The following is a 22,072-nucleotide window of genomic DNA, read 5'->3' as shown; positions in this document are numbered from 1 at the left end:
CCCATCCTGCCTTGCGCAGCGCGATTTTATTCACGCTTCTAGTCTAGTCTGGAAACCATGGACCTAATTTTCACCTAAGATAGGGAACCAATCACAGAACGGGGAGGGAGCAGTAAGACGATGACGCCTTCTATGCGACTCACCGATTGAAGCAGTTTGTTACTATGGATCCAGCATGGCAGCAGCCGCGAAGTTATCTTTCGTGTCTACACTGGACGCGAGCGGCGTGACCCGACGCGACAAATGACATTAGAACCTATTATGCTGTCTACACTGGATGCGGCGAGACATGGCAAATCCCGACAGTAATCTGCTGCCGCGTTCTATTTATGACGTGCTCACACAAAAGTTTAAATGATTTGCAACGGTCGCCTTGTCGCGTCCAGTGTAGACAGACTTTAGCTGTTGCGGCACGGCAACTGTCGCGTCCGGTGTAGACACGGTGTAGTGTTCGTAGTAGTTTAGAACGCAAGTTTATTTTGAAAAAAGAGCAACTTTTGGCGTTCGCTCTACCTACGTCATCCGGTATAATTGAAACGATTGGCTATGAACTACGCACAGGCGCATTTGATAGACATTCGTATCGCCCAATAAACGGCTCTGGACATTCGTAAACCACGCCTCAAATACGAGAAAATGAACATGTGGTTCCCAGACCACGAATCATGACGAAGTCATAACGTGGTCTGGCGTTAGCCAGGCTATCATGGAACATGATCTTTACTTAAAGGAGAAGTCCGGTGTGATATTGACCTAAAGTGTATTGAATCATGATACCGAGTGTGAACGTACCTTGCATATCTCATCTCGGTTTGTGTCCTGCAGTCCGAAATCTGAGGTTAGTTAGCCGAACAACAGGTTGTCAATGAGGGTGAATAGGGCATCGGAGTAGCCATGTAAATAAATCACTGTTTTATGTCATTTACGAGGTACAAAATAGCCCCAGATTTCGGACTGCAGCACACAAACCGAGATGAGATACAGTATGCAAGGTACGTTCACACTCGGTATCATGATTCAATACACTTTAGGTCAATATCACACCGGACTTCTCCTTTAATATCCTAATGATTTTTGGCATAAAATTAAAAACATTTGACCCATACAATGTATATTTTTGGTTATTGCCACAAATGTACCCGTGCTACTCAAGACTCGTTTTGTGGTCAAGGGTCTACTTAAACTTAAGCACATGCATGGGTTAACTGTATGTGTAACAGCTCAAGCCAATTCTGTTTTCTAAGAGTTTCTAAATGTTCAGTTGTGTTTTAAGCCATGTTTGTTCCACACCATAACTGACCAAAAAACAGCAACGTTGAATGGGGATTGAATAATTATGACAGCTGTGTCGTTAAAAAAACCCTCAAACTCAAAAATATTACATTATATATTTACTTTTTTTAATATGCCAGTAATCTGTTATAGATTACTGGCAACCTCCCCCGGACTCGAGGTTGCCAGCTAAGCTGCTGGAACGTAGGCTGCTACAAGGAGCTTCCGATGGCAAGTGACGAGTCCTACACAGTATTTTTTTTTCCTCTGTTAATTATGTTTATGCTTCATGAGAGATGTTTTGTGAAGTAATTATGTATTGCAAAAATTTACTAATGGCGATTAGCCAAATATTTCGTAAAGATGTACTGTAATACCACATTTCAGTCGGAACATAGATTGTTTTCATACCCTGCTAGTGGTGCGATATAAAGCTTTTTATGAACGCATTTAGCACGGGCGACCGTGGAAAATCCACTGTGTACGGAAGCAAAGTTAGCCAAACATAGATGAATCTTACCTGTCCAGGAGAAAATTAGCAACCTTGGCGTCTGTCTTCAAATTCGTCTCCGTTTTCAGCCGTCTCCATCTTTCAAAGGCATCTCCTATACAAATCCTTGTTTTATTTCGGACTTTGTCACGACGTATTTCGGATTCATAACGAGGTCTTTTAGGTTTCGTAACGTTATACATGTTTTATCCGACACGTTCGTAGCTGCAGCTGTAACTAGAGCAGAGCTGGCAACCCATCTCACGAAACTCTACTGATTTCGTGATTGGTAGATAGCTGGAGGGTGGAGCCTCAGACCAAAACACAAAATGACAACAATAACATCAGTTGTGGGCTGCAACTTTCACTTTTAAATGACAATATCCTGGCCGGACCACTGTTGTCAGTGATATAAGTATTTGAAATGAACATGATTTCTTAATGTCTAGTGACATGTCAGGGCCATTTTATGATTAATTGAAATAAATTTCTTACATACCGTTCCTTTAAAGGAGGCATAACAGTTTCACCAAATTCCATGTTAATCTTGAGTACCTATAGAGTAGTACTGCATCCTTAACGTCTCAAAAAGTCTTTAGTTGTATCTTACAAAGAAGGACGAAACAGCTTTACGATTCTTCCCGAAAACAGCCGAGCTCCTGGAGGCGCGCCGTGGGCGGAGCTAATGATTGACCAGCACGCTATCAAAACACATACATTTGATCCTGTTTCACTTACCAGTTGGAGTTTTGCATCATGACCGGGATCTTTTATAGTTGGGACCACTCCATCTTTCAGTATCAAACGATGTGTAAATCCAGCGTCGAAATGGGCCTTGTTTATAAAACGTTCGTCAATAAACACACTTGCAAAACTCGGTTGCTGCCCCGGAAAAACAAACTGCATCTACTGTTCACGTAACACTGGGTTTTCGGGAAGCTGAGCAAGGTTATTTTTGCCTTCAACCAAAACCACACTTCTTTAGAAGTGAGTCCTGTGCAGCGCAGCCGAATGAAGCGCGCTCTTTTGCTCGCTCTGGTCTGTGTGTGCACGGGCGCGCTCTACCGGGTGAAATGCCCGTACAAGGAGTTCCACCCTTCAGTAAGTCAGGAAGAGCCATGATCGAAAAAAAACTTTCGGAAACTTGTAAGAAACCCAGAAGTGTGTATTTGGCACAGAAATATTCTGATATACGTCCAAATTGTTTTTTTTTTTACTTTGGCCATGTTTAGCATTGGAATCCAACTCTTTAACAGTGTAAATAACATGCATGAAACAGCATTGGACAATATAATATGACAAAACTATGAGGTTAACATGTCAGTTAACAGTAACTCATATTTGTCCATGTCCCTGTACTTTGACATACATATTGTGCACAATTCAGTATACATTAGTCTACATACCAAATATATAATCAGTAGTTTGTAATATTTTGTTTCATTCAGTGACACAAAAATCAGTACAAAATCAGTATAAAATATAATGCTTTCTAGTTCATTTAATCTTTAAACTGCTGCTTTTAAAAGCTTTTTAAAGATTTGTTGCAATGAATTAGGGTTAAATCTTACTGAAATTATTGTTGGTACTTTGAACTGCCAGTGGCCTTTGCTTGGAGACTCGTGCAAATGGTCACATTTTCTTCAATAACAGCTTAAAAATGTTGCAATTTATCATCTCTGAGAGCGAGTGTGTGTGTATATGACAGCAGCGTGGTAAGAATATCAACCAGTACCTGAGGCTTGTAAAGCTCGAATACAAATGTGTCTTTGATAAGCAACACCTTTAGTCCTCCCCAGAGTCGTTCCATAAGTCCTCAAAATGCGTCTTTTTCCAAGTAGCGCTACTAGCACAATAAACAAATTTATTAGGTCATAATCTCCAACTGAAACATGTTTGCTTCGATTTTGAGGATCATAACAATGTTGGGTATTCATTTTTACTCTTCATGAATGGCTAAAAACATCAGGACTCTTTACACTTCATTTCCTGACCTATTATGCTTTTTGTGAGACGGTAAAAACAAGCTGTGATGTCAAATATCTTTTTCTCCTAACATTTTCTGCTAAGCAAGCCTCAGATTTTGGACAAAACTAATCCGAAGAGGACAAATGAACTACGTTTGAACCGTATTGTGGCTGCTCTACTAACTTGCCCAGCAGTTGCCATGGTAACCTCATGTATTTTCCTCCAAGTAAAGTGCTTGATGTTGTGAAGTATGTCCATCCAGCCTTGGGCCTGTGACTACAGATGCATTTTCCTCACTTCCTCCCTCACTGTGGGAGGAGTTTCTCAAGGGCATCCTTTAAACATTGTCCGCTTTGTTCTATTTCCACCCCGTGCTCAGTTTAAGTGAATATCATAAATTTATCATCAATTTATTTTAACTTTATTTCTCACTTCATTAGTTTCTAGGGCACCACACGGAGGGACGGGGAGGGGGGGGGGGGAGTGAAGATGTGTGCGTCCTTTGAGAGTAAAAATGCAATTTCACAGTCAACTTACACTGAGATACTTTACACAACAATAGAAGAGAAGAAAAAAAAAATGCAGGAGGCCTACTTGAACACTCCAGTCTGTTATCAGACACTAGAGACGGGAGTCATGAAGGAATAAAATGCTTGCTGGAGAGTGCTAAATCTCTTTAAACACCGCCTGTTAAACTGCCAAGGAACGGATCTGTCCAAACGTGATAGGATCTGGCCCAACGAGATAGTGTACTGTCCTGTATTAACTGCAAAAAAGCGTTTGAACATCCTCCATTGCCCAAAATCGATCAAAGCGCCGACATAATACATTATGTTTACAATGGAAACAAAAGAAAGAATCAGTTTAAGGAAGATAAGCAAAATTTTAATTCATTAATAAATATTTTCAACTGGCACGTTCAAAACCGTGCGCACATTGAGACACATTTCACATTTATACAGACAGGCGTTTCACAGTGAATCAGATTGCACTAATGAAGGAATCAAAACATCATTTATTACAGCAGCTTCCACTCAGTCGCGCTGGAACGCTTTCCTACGTACACACGCTGAGAAGGCAAAGACATGACAGGGGCTGATAGATTCTTCCCGCTTCATTACCCACAGTCTTTCAAAATGTAGCACGAGTCCACATCAAAATCAGCAACCGGCTAATCAAACAAAGGCTCAAGCACTGCTGAAAAGGACTAAGGGAAATAGATTCATGTGGACGATTAGCCTTTTCTTGCTTGAAATTAGTGGAGATTTGGCACACCTATAAAAATTAAGTGAAATCTCTTTGTTACATCAACAAGCAGCATGCTAGGTAATAATATTAAACCAGGTTAAAGGGAAAGTTTTTTTTTTTTTTGGCGAAAAAAATAATTCTTCTGCTAACACTATCTTACGACCAGTTTGTACGCATTTTAAGTGGCTAATTTGTACAAATGTATACAACGTCATTCGTATAATTTAATGTTTTATATGTATTTTATGTTTTATAGTTAAATTGTATACAATTAATAGTTTTTACATAGTTATCGGATCCCAAAATACTGGATCCACACATTTAGGACAAAATAATGACATCTTTCTGTCAAGCTCTGTCAACACTATCTTACAACTTATTTGTACATATTTTACAAAGTGGAAAATTTGTACAAATGTATACAACCTCATTTGTATAACTGAATGTTTTATATGTGTTTTTTGTATAATTGAATGTTTTATATGCATTGTATGTTGAAATGTATCATTCTGTCAAGTTCTGTCTCACAACAAGTATTTTAGAAGGTGGCTAATTCATATAAATTCATACGACCTCACTTGTATGACTTTGTACAGTTTGTGTGAGGGGTACGTTTAGGGTTGGTCCTTCATATGAATTTCTACAAATATGACACCTTGTAAAATACATACAAATTTTTACAAATCATACAAATTTTTAAATCTCTTTAAAAATGGCTCATAAATTACAGATTTGTATCAGACAGTTCTGTCATTAAATGAATCATTAAGAATACTAAATAAATTTCTGACTCACTGACTGAACTGCAATTTGTCATTTTCAACAATGACTGTCTCAAAATAAAGTTGTATATGTTTACAACATACTGTATTTAACAGTAGTGAACACAATACTCAATAGCCTCAAATGTCATTGATTCGTCCATGTAATAACATCAAATCTGTGCCATAAGTGCGATTTGAGAGCAAAAAATGATTTAAATTTCAATTTGTTCTTCACAAAAAGTTGTATGGCTTCACGGAATACAGTGGATAAATCATATGTACTGCTTTACTACTTCGAATAAATTTAATCTGACATTATGTTGTCATTGTGAACTACTGCTGGATGAATAAGCTGGAGGACGATTTTCTATGGAAGAAAGAAAATCATACAGGTTTGGAACAACTTGAGGGTGAGTATATGATGAGAGAATTTTCATTGTTTAGGTCAACTATCCCTTCAAAATTGGTTTACTGGCTTATTGTCTTTCAGAAAGGCAGAGTACAACTGTCCATTTCTGAACTAACAATGAAATGTGACTTACTGGTTTCAGTCGTAGATCCATATAAGGCTTGTGTTTGTCCACCATGTGCATCTCAGAGTTATCAAAAACGACAACACTGAATCTGAGTGCCAAGACATTTTGTTCCAAAGCAGAGCCACAGATTTGACTCAGAGTTTGCTGTTTTTCTGAAACTGCGACACCAGTCCCAACACCTGCTCTGAAGCCTTAATGACTTTATTCTGCAGATAGGTGGCGCTGTTAGTGCTGGTTTCTTGTAAAAAGTACCGATAGTTGACCATTATTCCGCAAGAGTTGGCGATCCCGCGTGGACTTGTGTCTGCTTGCCAGTTTAGCCTCCACATGGTGGCGCCATTCTGAAGGTGGAAGTTGGCTACAGGGTTTAGGGCATAGCCCCGTCGTTTTTCTCCATACAGGTACCAGGCGCAAAGTCGCATTAGGGCAGGTTCCAGAGCGTGGATCAACCGGTCGGAGCGGATCCACTCGCTGGTGCTGATGAGCCTGCGCAGGGCCTCCAGAGCTGGGGCACCGGGGGCGGCTCCAGTCACATCCTCCACCTCCCTCCACTCCTGCTCAGACAGGAACTCGATGGCACGTCCCTCCTTCTTGTGCTGTCCGAGAACCCCTTGTAGCCATAAGGAGAAGCCAGGGATGGGAGATAGACTGGAGAACTGGGCCATGTGGGGAAATTCACTCTGCACAGAAAACAACACACAAAAATCATATATATATATTTTACAGTAAATTAAGAAGAAACTGTTGAATAAAGTTGTTATTTTTGTGGTCTTTGTGCACAAAAAGTATTCTCGTAGCTTTATAAAATTACGGTTGAAACACTGATGTCACATGGACTATTTGAACAATGAACAGTGTTTCTTGGCCTTGAACGTTGTAGTTGCGTTGCTTTTTATGCTTCCATCAGAAAGCTCTTGAATTTCATCAAAAATATCTTAATTTGTGTTCCGAAGATGACAAAATGTTCCTTTTTAAGTGAACTATCCCTTTAAATCAGTTCTATCTATATGTATTTCTCCTCATTCTTCTTTTCTCTCTCTCTTTTTTTATCCTCCATCCGCGCTCCATTTGTGCTAATTTAAAAACCATGTTGAACAAGTCCACTGTGTCTCTTTCTCATCCTCCACAAGGACATATACACACTCATTTTCTCTCCCTCTTCTGCCCACATTCAACAAGAAGAAAGCACTGAACAAACCAAACGTGTCAGACTGGCCCCGGAGGAGCAGAGATTTTGAGTCCTCCACATCTTAAGTCCATCACACTTCCCTCTCGCTCTCATTCTTTGCCATGCATCACTCCTTCAGACAGGCAGAAGTCAAGGAAGATTAAGCATGTCCAAGGGTCACTTTTCATTCATCAACTCAATTTACTGTAAAACATCAGTCAGCAGGTTTAAGGCTACAGAGAGCGAGAATGAAAAGTAAGGACAAGAATGTAAGATAGAAAGCGAGTGCAAAAGAGCCCCGTGAGGATTCTGCTGAAAGACAAGCAAACCCTCCTCCCTTTCTCCTAAATCACACCGTGACCTTTCTCCACCTCCTTTTTCTGTCCATCGTCCATCCATCACGCCAATCGTCCCCTTGTGGCAAGGTGAGTCACCTTTACTCTTTTTTTAGCAGAAGGATGAGCTCAGACTCTCACAGGTACTTTATACTTTTTCAAACTACATTTACTTTACATAAACGACGACAAATTCTCTCAAGTTTTACACATAGCTTTAACGTTTCCTCACATATTCTTAATACTGTGTTGTTACCTGAATGATCCACAGCTGTGTTTTTTGTTAAGTGATAGTTGTTCATGAGTCCCGTTTGTCTTGAACAGTTAAGCTACCTGCTGTTCTCCAGAAAAATCCTTTAGGTCCCACAAATTCTTTGGTTTTGTAGCATTTTTGTGTATTTGAGCCTGTTCCAACAATGACTTGGGGGGTGAAAACTTTTGGAATTTGAAGATCAGGGTAAATTTAACTTATTTTGTCTTCTGGGAAACATCTTTTGTAGCTTCTGAGGGGCAGTACTAAAATAAAATAAAATAAAATATATACTTAGGCAAAATAAGAAAAATGTACACATCTTTATTCTTTTCAAAAGTTTTCACCCCCTGCTCTTAATGCATCGTTCTTTCTCTGAAGCACCAGTGAGCGTTTGAACCTTCTGTAATAGTTGCATATGAGTCCCTCAGTTGTCCTCAGTGTGAAAAGATGGATCTTATAATCATTCAGTCATTGTTGGAAAGGGTTCAAATACACAAAAATGCTGAAAAACCAAAGAATTTGTGGGACCTGAAGGACTTTTTGGAAGAACATCGACAGTTTAACTGTTCGGGACAAACAAGGGACACATGAACAACTGTCACTAAACAAAAACAACACGTGTAAACTGTGTGGCTTGTGTTTCAGGACAGTCTATAACTCATAGTAGTAACAATAACCTTAGTAACAATACCTAGAGGAACAATGGTGACTGTTGTTACCATGGTAAATTTTTGTAACATCATATGGATATTTATAGACCGTGATGGAGAGAAGACAAACAAGTGAGCTGCATTTGCGCACACACTTCAAAAACCAATACAATCCCAGAGCATCAACATGCACAATTTGCATGAAATAATATCTATCAGCTGTCCATTTCCACTCAAGTGATGCCTTCAATCTCTCATCTGGATAAATCATCTCTCTGAGAACTGGAGAGCTCTTTACTAGGGTTAACCTCTATTACACAAACAGCCATCCAGCACTTTGTTTCACCAACATTCCTGCTGAAGCAAAACTCATCTAAATCTATAAACCTGAGTGCCTCTCGTTTCTTTTCCATTTAATTTCGCCTTCATCTAGTAAAGAGGCAGGAGCTCGGTGACATGCCGTGTGTCCCTCCTTTTTCATGTTATTAAGGGTGACAGCTGAAATTTTATTAGTTTTTCAGCTTTTTTTTTCTCTCTGTCAGCTAGAAATGTGCTAAAGTACAATGGCACTAGGTGATGCTGTTTTTGCAGTGTTTAGATAAAATTTTGTACTGAATTAATTAATTAAATTGCATATCAGTTTTTGTTGAGAAAAAATATTTCATTTTTGCATTGTAAATAAAATGTCTACACATTAGTTCATTCATTTATGTAAGTGAGGATAGCAAAATAAAGTAAATTGTGGCATATTATACACTATAGTTCATTTATGTGAGGATAGCAAAATAAAGTAAACTGTGACATATATCCAAATATTCTTCATACAGTGGACTACCAGTAAAATTGATACCAAAAATTTGATTTGACACTTTGACCTGACCATCTGACACAGTTTAACTCTTGAGTTCTTGTCATATTTTATTACCATTTTCTAAACTATAGCGAATAATAAGTGATAATGTGAGAAATTTTGTCTGAATAAATTTAGGTTTGACTGTATATGTAGTGAAGGTAATTAAAAAAATAATTACAATTTTAAAAACATTTAAAAATATATATTAATTTTTTTTTATAAATTTGAAAAAAAGTTTAAATGTAAAAAAAATACAATTTATAAATGTATATATATATATATATATATATATATATATATGTGTGTGTGTATATATATTTTTTTTCCACAAAAAAGTACATTTGATAAAACCATAATTTCAATAAAATTCAAAAAATGTTATTCAAATTGTTTTGATTAATTAATACAATTGTAAAAAAGTTATATATTTTAATATAAAATGCACATATTAATAATAATAATTATAAATAAATTATATCTATATTTTTAAATATTCTGCTCTGGAATATAAACAAATTTAAATGTAATCATAAAAATAAAATAATAAAAATAAATGTTTTGTTTTTTGATTAATTAAAAATGTAAAAAATAAAATAAAGTAATATATTTTAATACAATACACTTCCATAATAAAAAATTGCTATATACTATACTATCCTATAAAAAATTACTTACAATATATCAATTACTTTAACTGTAATATGTTAAATATTGTGTTGAAAATACATTCATTTTCTCATTTATTTACCCACCTGCAGTTCTCGGACCACCCTCTTAATGAGGTAATTTCCAAGCTCCACCCCCTGCAGCCCAGCCTGAGTGGAAGAGATGGAATAGAAGATGGCCGCATTGATCTTGTTCACATCCTCATCCGCCTCTAGAGTGGAAAACTCTCTCACAATTCCCTGGGAAAAGAAGAGACACACAGCAAATTATTAGACTCTCAGTGTTGTTAGGCGTTGACAGCATCAGGGACCATAGTGTTCAATTCTGTACATTTTAGGCACAGTGTGCTTTTTGGGAGCATCTTTACCCCCTGTCTAAAACCACTACTGTCTCCTCACATTTTTCTGATCCTAGCAGGTACTAGTAAAAAGTAATGATGCCTACTCCCTTCATGAACCCAATAATACATTTACACTCTATTTGACCACTCCATCATAAATTATTCTTTGTGATAAATAACGAATGTGATTTTCACTTGCATTTACCTGGATATTATTTGCAATGTCCTCTGTTAAGGCAACGTGCAGCACCACTAGTGGTTCTCCAGGCATTGAGGCGTGGGTGAAGGCGTAACATCTCCGGTACGGCCCCACTCTGCGCTTGATATCAGTCCAGTTCCGCACAGGATGGACCGCCTCATACCTGTAGGATCAGACAAACAAAAAGGCTCAATTGGGAAGGCAAATAAAAGGAAATGTTTATACATATGAGAGAGATCTTACTGGCTGATCTTCTGAAGGATCTCACATGGGGACTGCCAGGTGATTCTTTCGAGTTGGAGTAAGCCGACGGAAAACCATTCTGACAGAAGACTCTTCAGAGTGCTGTTCAAATCCTAACACACCAAGATATACAAACACAACGAAGAACAGTATTGAAAAATGTGAGAAATAAACATGCAGTTTAATCACAAGAATACACATATAGCATAAGATCCTTGATTTTTTTCTAATGTTATTAAGTTAAAAATATATATGTACTTTGAATATATGTGACTGTTATTTTACTATTATTTATATATATATATATATATATATATATATATAGTTTTATATATATTAGAAATGTCTTTTATTTTTTAATTTTCAGCTTTAATTTTACTTGAATTTTTTTATTTGCCTTTGCCATTTTTATTTGGATTTTTAATAAGATATTATTACTTAAGGTTTAATTTATTGTTATTTCAGTTTTAGTTAATTTCCATTTAGTAGTTTTGGTGCTTCAACTTAAACTTATTTGAACTTTTTGCCAACGCAACAAGTTTTTTCCATTTGATTTAATTTTATTTCAGCTTTACTTCAATTATTAAAAATGATTTTTAATATTTTTTTAGTTATCAATCAGAATCAAACCGAAACAGCCTTTTTTTTCCCAGACACACAAATTGTTCTATATTCGCAAAGTGCGAGTAAGCAATTTAAATATTTTAAATTACTTATTTTTTTCATTACATTATCTAACACAAGTATGTTATACGTTAAAAGTTAAACTTAAAAAAAAAAAAAACATTATTATTTAAGTTTAATTTATTTTTATTTCAGTTTTAGTTTTTATTAATTTCTGGTTTTCTGGAGACCAAGTTTTTCATCTTATATTTATGTTTTATTTTATTAACTTTATTTCATTTAACAAAAATAATAGTTTTTAATAGTTTTAGTTTTAGTTATAAATCAGAATCAAACCAAAACAGACTTTTTGTTCAGAAATTTTTCTATATTATGAAAGTTATTTAAATTATGTTAAAATCATTTTCATTACATTATCCAACACAAATCTGTTATTTTTACATTAAAAGTTAAACATTAGTATTTAAAAAAATATATATTACTTAAGGTTTAGTTTATTTTAGCTTTAGTTTTAGTTTTTATTAATTTCTGGTTAGTAATTTTAGTTCTTCACCTTTTTTACCAAAGCAACAAGTTTTTCATCTCATATTTATATTCACAGCTCATATTACAGCTTTATTTTAATTAACAAAACCACAATTTTTTAAATAGTTTTAGTTTTTTCCAGATACACATTTTTTTCTATATTCGCAAAATTATGTGAGTTATGTACAAAAATTGAAACAAAATATTTTAAACAACTTATTTTTTCATTACATTTTCCAACATAAATATGTTATAAATTAAAAGTTAAACATTAGTATTTAAAAATATCTATTATTATTTAAGGTTTGATTTTTTTTAATTTTATTTCAGTTTTAGTTTTATTATTTCCACTTTATTTCAGTAAACAAAAATAATAGTTTTTAATAGTTTTAGTTAGTATTAGTCAGGATAAAACCAAAACAGACATTTTTTCCAAATACACAATTTTTATTTCAGTTTTAGATTGATTAATTTCTGGTTAGTAATTTCTCATCTCATATTTATATTTTGTTTCATTTCCGTTTGATTTCAATTAACAAAAATAATACTTTTTAATAGTTTTAGTTTTAGTTATCAATGAGAACCAAAGCGAAACAGACTTTTTTCCAGATGGACGACTTTTCCTTTATTAAAAATGTATGCGAGTTATCTTAAAATTAAAACAAGATATTTTAAACAATTTAATTGCATTATCCACCACAGTTTTAAACATGGTTATACATGGAAAAACTGAACTGAACCGAACCACCCTGAAATGCTATATTCCCAATGCAAATCTTCCTGTCTTCACTCGGACAATTTATAATAACTAGGCTGCAAAAATGGGTCATTCAGAAATCATCACAGTATTGCCAAGAGGCTATTTACATACATTCTTAACAGTAAAGCCATAAAACCAGCCTGTTTAATCCTAAGGGTAAAAGAGAGTATCGCAAACGGTCATGCAAAACAAATCATGTGCAAAAAACCTTGACTAATATTATAAACGGACATCAGGGAAAAAAATAATAGGCTGCAGAATGTGTAGAACATGGCCGGTTTAATATTATAATTCAAATACCCACCGATTTTCAAGAATCGTTCTCAGTACAGCTGCGCTCATAATGGTTCCTAATTATAAAGTGTGCAGCTTCCGTCGAGGGAATTAATATTTCACAGCCACTTTCACAGATAGCGTGAAGCAACCCTACCAACTCACAGTTGCTGCCATTTCATCTGTACAGTACACAACACTTTCAGAGGAGTCTCATTAGACCGCCGAGATCGGCGTTAGCGTCCATACCAGGACACTGAAAGATTTCTGTGGTAAACACAGTTCCATTTCATCAAAGAGCTGTTGCTCCCCACATGAGATATGGTTGTGCACTCTCCCTCGAGGGTCAGATTTCTTTCATAATGGTGATGAGCAACACAACACGCATACAAATATCTGGATCTAGTCACACAAAGCCGCTTTAAAAATTCTACGCTAGCCTGTCCCACAGATGCATGTGCTTAAAAGAATTGCAGACCTGTCAATCAAACACGCACACTGGCCATCCGTACGTGCTTCGGCTTCATCTATAGGTAGTACACGTAAAATCTGACCTTATTGTAGCACTTTCAGCTATGCCTGCGAGCAAAAAGATCTCGAATTAGCATTTCCCGCCACGCTTTTTCCTTATAAACCCGCTTGCTTAGATCAGCGTACATAAATGTGCTGCTAAGTGATGCATTTGTATGTAGAAAATAACCACGGGATGTCAAGGTAAAGACTCCCAATAGCTCAATAGCAGCAAAACAATCTAACAAAGTTAAGATTGTATAGCACTGCCTAAAAACAGGATGGCTGTTCAAGGAAAGCCGGCCTTTGGGGACTCAACTGGCGACGTAGTCTATGGCATTTTGCTTTTCTGTCTATCTCAGCTTTACTCGAAGTGCAATCCACAGCCCTCGGCCGCCCCAGCAGTCACCGTTCCACTTAACTTTAAACTCATCAAATCCTCTCTGGGCTGGGAAATTACTTCTAAGCATTTATTCGGTGTTCTACCTTAAAATTCAGGGCAGCCGAAAGCATTTGAAATGCTTCACCCAAAAGAGTTGTGTATTTGCTTACACGGCTGAATTTACTAGAGGGCCTGGCGCACAACTTTGATATGTGCCATCGCACTGCAGGCCACAACTTTCAAAAGCGCTGCGGTGTTTGGGCCTCTTTATTTATTTTCTTCTACGGGAAAGGATGATATCTAACTTGCGCTAAACTCTAAGCGCCGAGGCAGATAGAGAGATCACAAATTATTAATTCCACCAAAGTGCTGGAAAAACCTTTGCCACGGTAAAACTTAAAAGGGCAGAGAACATTCGCTCGGTGGAAATCGAGTGCAGGATGGAGCAAGAATGTCAAGGACGTGTCAATGACTGCACCTGAACAGAACCTGAAAGTGGGCTTTTGACATTCTCTGATTTTAATGACGTGAATGGAAAGTGGAGGAGGCAGGTGCAAATGGAAGAAATCTGACATTAAAGCAATTGTCACCTGTTCATACATTAAAATGAAAGCCGGGTTTATACTGCGAGCATTTGGGGAATTTTAGCTTTGTAAAATATGCTGGAAAAGGGATAGGTCTTACAAAAAAGCTAAATTCCCTCAACATTTACTCAGCTTTTTGTTGTTCTGAACCTTGCTGTAGTTTAGAAAATAGTCATAAAATATGACAAGAACTCAAGAGTTAAACTGCGTCAGAAAAAATACATTTTGATAATGTCAGATAACTTTCATAAAAAGGTATGTAACAAAACATCGTCAGGTAAAAGTGTCAAATCTAATCAGTTTTACTAGTAGTCCACAATATGAAGAATTATTGGGTATAATATGTCACAGTTTACATTATTTCACTATCCTCACTTACATAAATTAACTATAGTGTCCTGCAACCAATAGTAAAAAAATATCAACAATTATATCTGGTGTCTGCATAATTTTTTAGTGTGACTAAGTCAATGAGGTCCAAACAACATTGGACACCAATAACCTCAATAACCTTAGTGTGTATTAATTTAGGAATTCTTGAACTTCAAATAGTTTTCATTAATAACATACAGTGTATAAAAACAGTGTAACTGTTAGGCCATTTCTGTTTTGTCCAGCTACATTGCTTTTCAAAAGTTTGGAATCAGTAAGATTTTTAATGTTTTTAAAAAGTATTTTCTGCTCATCAAGGCAGTGTTTATTTGATTAAAAATACAGAACAAAAACTGTAATATTGTGAAATATTATTGAAATTTAAACAGTGGTTTTCTATCTTAATATACTTTAAAATAAAATTTATTCCTGTGATGGAAAGCTGAATTTTCAGCATCATTAATCCAATCTTCAGAGTCACATGATCCTTCAGAAAATCACTCTAATATTCCAATTTATTATTAATGTTGGAAACAGTTGCGCTTCTTAATATTTTTTGGAACCTGTGATACTTTTTTCAGAATTCTTTGATGAATAAAAAGTTAAAAAGAGCAGCATTTATTCAAAATAGAAATCTTTTCTAATAATATAAATCTTCACAATCACTTTTGATCAGTTTAACACATCCTGACTAAAAGTATTACTTTCTTTTAAAGAAAAAAAATACTGACCCCAAACTTTGAACAGTAGTGTATATTGTTACAAAAGATTATTCATTTTAAACAAATGTTCTTTTAAGCATTTTATTCATCAAAGAAAACAGTTTTCAACATTGATAATAAATCAGCATATTAGAATGATTTCTGAAGGATCAAGTGACACTGAAGACTGGAGTAAGTATGCTGGAAATTCAGCTTTGCATCACAGGAATAAATTCTATTTTAAAGTGTATTAAAATAAAAAAAACACTATTTTAAATGTCAAAAGTACTTTAAAATATTACCGTTTTTTCTGTACTTTTATTCAAATAAACTTTGATGAGCAGAAAAGACTTTAAAAACATTAAAAATCTGAATTGAAAGGCAGTGTATATTTATTACATTAACAGTTTTGAAGAGATGTGTTAGTGTTAGTCTTTAAATTGGCATGACTTTATAACAGCATAAAGCCTCAAAAATACATATTTTAATTTACATTTACACCAATTAAAGGATTAACAGTGTAAACACTCCAAAATATTATCATAAATGTAGCTTAGCAAAATATGCTGAAAATTATGAAAATTGCTTTCTCCACTTAAAATATTTTGTTCTGTTTAGGTGCATATTTATTATAAAGTCACACTAAAATATGTTTATGCAAAACACTGTGTAATCATTTTAAAAAGATTACAATATTAATCAAATGTATATAAGTTTTCTGGATTCCAGCCCAGAATTTTCACCAAAATGCTTTGAACACAGTTTTCATAAAATGCTTCAGAGAGCAGATCCCTCTTGCTGTATAATGTAAGCTTCTAATGTAAATCTCAAAACTAATGGACTGAGGAAATGTAAATGTCTTACTGACAAGGCACCCGATGTAACTTTCAATCATTAACACTGCAGAGGACACGTCAATGTAGTCATCCTAAATTGCTGTGGGAAAACCACTGTGAGCAGCTTGCTGACTGTCCAATACAATACAGACTTGGAGGAGTTGTGCAGGGCACCTGTTCGAGTCCAGACAAGACTACGTCTGCGTATCGATTATATATCAAGAAATGCACCTGCGCAGAGATTTGATCCGACGTTTCTTTGGGATCCTGGTAATTCTGCTTGGAAGAGTTTGGGATGTGTGATTAAATTTTACTGCAAAGCTCAGCACCTTAGCTGTTCTCTGTCTTGACCGATTAGTGTCATTTTAACACATTTTGTTCTTCAGCGCTGAGGTAGGAGGTGAGCTAAATCAGTTCAGGTGCTAGTTCACAGTTTGCTGTAACGCAATATGCTGTAATGCAATATTATTATGGAGAGAGAGAAGTATGGGACGCCACCGCTGAGAGCTGTGCTAACACTCACTAACAGGTAAAAAGGCTTTTAAATGAAGTGCAGAATACCCAATGATCATGTGACCGAATTATTGCTTGGCTGAATGTCAGTTTGACATCAATGGTGCTTTCAGAAAGTTTCATTGATTATTTTCCACTCAGCAAAGTCAAATTACAACCCATTTAAATCAAATTATTATTAGGTAATTTATTAACGTCTATTCTGTATAAAGTTAATACTGTTCGGAATAATAAACTACCATATTATTCTTATTTCTGCAGTATTTAAAAAAAAAACTTTACAAATTCTTCCTGGTCAAATTTGATTAATTAATAAGCATTTTTATTTTCAAGATAATAAATGAACACCACTCACATAATAAAACATGAACAAAATAGTGTACGCTTGTGAGGCAAGAATGAAGTATAATTATTCTTGATTTAGGTTACTGTTTCACATACTAATGCTACAATTACTAAGAAATAATAATAATAATAATAATAATAATATTATTATAATATATATATATAATTTTTTTTTTTTTAAGTTTGGGATCGGTAAGATATTTAATTATTTTTTTTTAAAGAAGTCTCTCATGCTTATCAAAGTCAATATTATTGCAACTTAAAATAACAGTTTTCTATTTTAAATATACTTTCAAAATATAATTTATTTTTGTGATGCAAAGCAAAAAAATGCTTATTTATTTAATATTTTTGGAACCTTTACTACTTGTTTTAGGATTATTTGATGAATAAAAAGTTACAAAGAACAGCATTTATTCAAAATAGAAGTAATTTCTAGCAATATAAGTCTTTACTATCACTTTTTATCAATTTAAAACATCCTTGCTGAATAAAAATATTAATCTCTTTCAAAGAAAGAAAGAGAAAACTACTGACCTCAATGATAGTGTATACTGTTACAAAAGATTTACATTTTAAATAAATGCTGTTCTTTCTAAAGTTTAATTCATCAAAGAATCCTAAAAAAAGTATCACAATTTCCAAAAAAAAATATTAAGCAGCACAGCTGTGATGAAATTATTTTTGAGTGATCATTTAACACTGAAGACCGGAGAAATGATGCTGAAAATTCAGCTTTGCATCACGTGAATAACTTCTATTTTAAAGTATATTAAAATAGAAAACCACTATTTTAAAATGCAGTAAGATTTCACAATGTTACTGTTTTTTTCTGTATTTTTAATCAAATAAACGCAGCCTTGATGAGCAAAAAAGTATTTTTTTTTTTCAATCCACCAGTTCAAGTCTACAATAAATAGTAACTCTGAAGTCTCATTACTAAAACAGTAGATCATATCATCCCTGCTGCCATGAGGACCAAAGAGCTGCCCATAGAATTTTGAGATAACGTTCAGGGGAAAAAAACTGAAGTAGGCTATAAAAAGACTGGGAACGCTTCAAACTTTCCAAGAATCACTGTGAAGTCCTTTGTAACAAAATGGGGGGAAAACACTGGAGTTGAGATTGGCATGCCTTCAAAATAAGCATCAGGACAAGGTGCTGTGCAAGTGACCCAAAGGCTGTCTACAACACTAACATCTCTTTGACTGAAATGAAAAGTGCTGGCCAGAGTTCAATGGGCTCTTTGCACTTCACAGAGCTAGAGCAACTGAAGCTCACTTTTGAAAAAGACAGATGGTGTACCAACTAAAGTTTGCTAGGCAGCACAAGACAAAATCAGAAAATATTTTAGAGGAATTATCCTTTTTTGGTGTGGTAAGACCTACTTGGTGTGACACTCAGATCAAATCAAACCCAATATGCAGGAAACCTTACTCAGACTAAAAGTCACATTTTTCGCAAATATATAATACTAGTCAAAAAGTTTTAGACAGTAGGATTTTTGATGTTTTTTTTTTTTAATAAATCTCTTCTAACTAAGCCTGCATTTATTTTATCCAAAGTAAAGCAAAATCTGAAATATTTTTACTATATAAAATAACGGTTTTGTATTTGAATTTATTTTAAAATGTAAATTATTCCTGTGATTTCAAAACTGAATTACTTTAGTCAAATGATTCTTCAGAAATCATTCTTATATTTTGATTTGCTTCTCCAAAAACATTTACTATTAATATGTTGAAAAGAGCACAGTAGAATTTGTTTCAGGTTTCTTTGTTGAATAGAAAGTTCAGAGGAACAGCATCTGAAATAGACGTATTTTGTAACATTATACATGTCTTTATCATCACTTTCGATCAATTTAAAGCATCCTTGCTAAATAAAAGTATTAATTTCTATAGTTCCTTTGCCAAAAATATTATATTGACTTTTGAATGGTAAAGTGTATAATGTTACAAAAGCTTTTTATTTCAGATAAATGCTGATCTTTGGATCTTTCTATTCATCAAAGAATCCTGAAAAAAAAAAAACTCAACTATTTTTAATTATTGATAATAATAAAAATAAGAAATTTTCTTGAACAGCAAATCAACATAGAAAGATTTCTGAAAGAACATGTGACACTGACAACTGGAGTAATGATTCTAAAAATTTAGCTTTGAATAAATTACATTTTAAATATTACTGCTTTTCTGTATTTTGGATCAAATAAATGCAGGATTGGTGAGCAGAAGAGAATTCTTTAAAAAACATTAAAACTTTTACTGTCCAAAAACTTTTGACTTGTACTGTAAGTGAGGCTGTCTTATGTCACGTCTAATTATCACAGTATATTTTTAAACCATCTGGGAAATTTTGGGAAAGGCACATTTTCAATGTCTGTTAGCTAAAATATTGGCACCAAGTAGACTGAACAGACTGTATTACTTCCACAGTCTTATTTTCATTCTTAAAAATTGAAATTGGTATTAAGTAAGGTCCATACTTGTTGCCTTAAAGGGCATTACAGACAAATCCTTGGGGAGAAAGTGTCATTCTAATGGAGTTTTTATTTTTATTTTTTTTTAGCAAAAAAATTGACATAAGAAGTGCCTTGGGATACATAAAAATGGTTTGTATTCTGGAGTGGCCAAACCAGAGCCTAGACTCGAATCCAAATGAAAAGCTTATTCTCAGTTTGACCAGGCCTATACAGACTATTTTCCCATTTTCTCAAACTGATTTTGAGAGAAAACATTTCTGGAATTCCACTGAATGGAATTTAAACTTGGTAGATGTGAAAAACGGAGCTAAACGCATAACGAAATTAGCCAAAATATTTAACACACAAACATGCAAAGTGATGTGGAGACTGAATAAGTTTAGCATGCATAAAAAACTCATCCAGATGTCATTTATCTTCTTTGACGCATAAAAAACTGTATCCATTTGACCAAATTCGGAGGAGCTATAGCAGGAACAAAATGTGAGGCGCTGAACACTTTGTATGTACAAAAGACATGTGTCCATGACGTCAGAGACTAATAAATTCAAGTGTATATTTAGCACCAAAACATTACAAACTATGTCACAGCTAAAGCCTGTGACGTTCACCAATGTGGGACAAAGGTCGTTTGGCTGCAAACACAACCAACCATGCGAAATCAGAGACCACCAGGATCTAAAGTAGGGGAAAGGGCACATCACAAGTTCGCATGCCATGTCATAACTAATGCCAATGTTAGGAATGCAGTATTCAGTGACACCACTGGAAAAGCCTGAAGGTCATTCCATGACATTTGAGCCTATACAGTGTTGATTACAAAGATAATACTGATGTTTCCACAAGTAAAGCATATTTCCAGTTATTTATAGTACACATTTATATCTATATCAGTTATTTGTAGTTCAAAATTTTGACTTTTTCTCACAGAAAAGGACTTTTTCTTGCAATTGCAAGTTTATATCTTACAAATTCATACTTTTAAGAATTGAAATTTTATATCTTGCAATTATTAGTTACAAACATCTCCCAATTCTGATTTTTTTAATATCTCGCAATTATAATTTCAGTATAAAAAATGTGTATTGTAACTGTAAGATATAAACTTTAAAAGTTTACAGAGAGAGAGAGAGAGAGAGAGAGAGAATATATGTTCATGAGGGACACAAAACGCACATAATACATTTCACATCTACATATCATATACAGTAACAATAAAATGGTGTGTATTTACCCTCATATGTGGGCTGTCACTAATTTTTGAGGACACGAACTCGATGAGATCTGCCCTGAGGTCCACCAGAAACTTCACCCCTCCTTGGACCCTGCTGATGTGGGTGAGCAGCAGTCGGTACCTGGGTGTTAAACTGTACCGTAACCTGTCCTCCACCTGCAGGATGGTGGCCACATCCCGGCCCTGAGTGTCCAGCAACTTCGCGGCCAGGTCCGAAGCCCATCTGTGATCTACCCCGAAATCATGAGACAACTTCTCGAGAAACTCCAGTTTTTGCTCTTTCTCTAAACTATTGTAGAAGTGCATGAACTCCAGACTGCTGGATTCAGGTGGAGGTGGAGATTTGTCTCTCATCTCATAGCTGGGCAATGGGGCCACTGTCTTTTTCAGGATCTCCTCCATGCTGTTGTGCACTGCGATGGAAGTACATGGAGACATGTTTCTGAACTCCCACACTCTGAATCCCTGAAGCTTTTTTAACACTGCTCTGTGTCGATAAGACTTTAGCAACAAGTGCGCGGCTGTATATAAGCGGAAAGGTGTCATTGCTCGCCTGACAAATACTCACCAAAATAAACCTTGTGTACAGTGTTGCAACTCACATTCACTTCCGGGGTCTCTTAAAGGAACCGCGCACCGTTAGCTGTCAAATGCATGACAGCACAGTACACGGCGCAATTTGCTATTTTGCTCAAGCTTTTAAAGTAAGCCTATAAAAAGACGTTATTAAATTACTACAGTAATATATTGGGATTTTGGTTTGGTGCGCTAGTAAAAGTGTTTTAGTAAAAGAAAAAATGTATATAAAAAGTAAGTCAAAACTTTTTAAACAGTAAGATTTTTATGTTTTTTAAATATGTCTCTTCTGCTCACCAAGCCTGCATTTATTTGATCCAAATTTGAGCAAAACAGTACAATTTTGAAATAGTTTTACTACTCAAAA

General features: G+C 35.0%; 1 protein-coding gene across 1 annotated transcript; it reads right to left on the bottom strand.

The window, feature by feature from the left end:
• Window positions 1-4,593: 4,593 nt before the first annotated feature.
• Window positions 4,594-21,723, bottom strand: mlycd (malonyl-CoA decarboxylase). The gene is made up of 5 exons (XM_073850502.1): window positions 21,130-21,723; window positions 10,986-11,098; window positions 10,749-10,905; window positions 10,290-10,442; window positions 4,594-6,958 (listed from the first exon to the last, which is right to left on the bottom strand). The coding sequence occupies exons 1-5, from the start codon at window positions 21,673-21,675 to the stop codon at window positions 6,413-6,415; spliced, it is 1,515 nt and encodes a 504-aa protein (XP_073706603.1). The 5' UTR covers window positions 21,676-21,723; the 3' UTR covers window positions 4,594-6,412.
• Window positions 21,724-22,072: the final 349 nt, after the last annotated feature.

Source organism: Garra rufa, chromosome 11, assembly GCF_049309525.1.
Source record: "Garra rufa chromosome 11, GarRuf1.0, whole genome shotgun sequence".
Lineage (NCBI taxonomy): Eukaryota > Metazoa > Chordata > Actinopteri > Cypriniformes > Cyprinidae > Garra > Garra rufa.
Note: the sequence above shows the minus strand (reverse complement) of the source record. Positions and strands in the feature narration are given on the sequence as shown.

Coding starts and splice junctions, on each gene's coding strand:
- mlycd (XM_073850502.1), bottom strand. CDS start 21,675: ATGACACCTTTCCGCTTATATACAGCCGCGCACTTGTTGCTAAAGTCT. Junction 11,099..21,129: donor GTGACAGCCCACATATGAGG/GTAAATACACAC, acceptor TTGGTGTGTTAG/GATTTGAACAGCACTCTGAA. Junction 6,959..10,289: donor GGGTGGTCCGAGAACTGCAG/GTGGGTAAATAA, acceptor TTTTCTGTGCAG/AGTGAATTTCCCCACATGGC.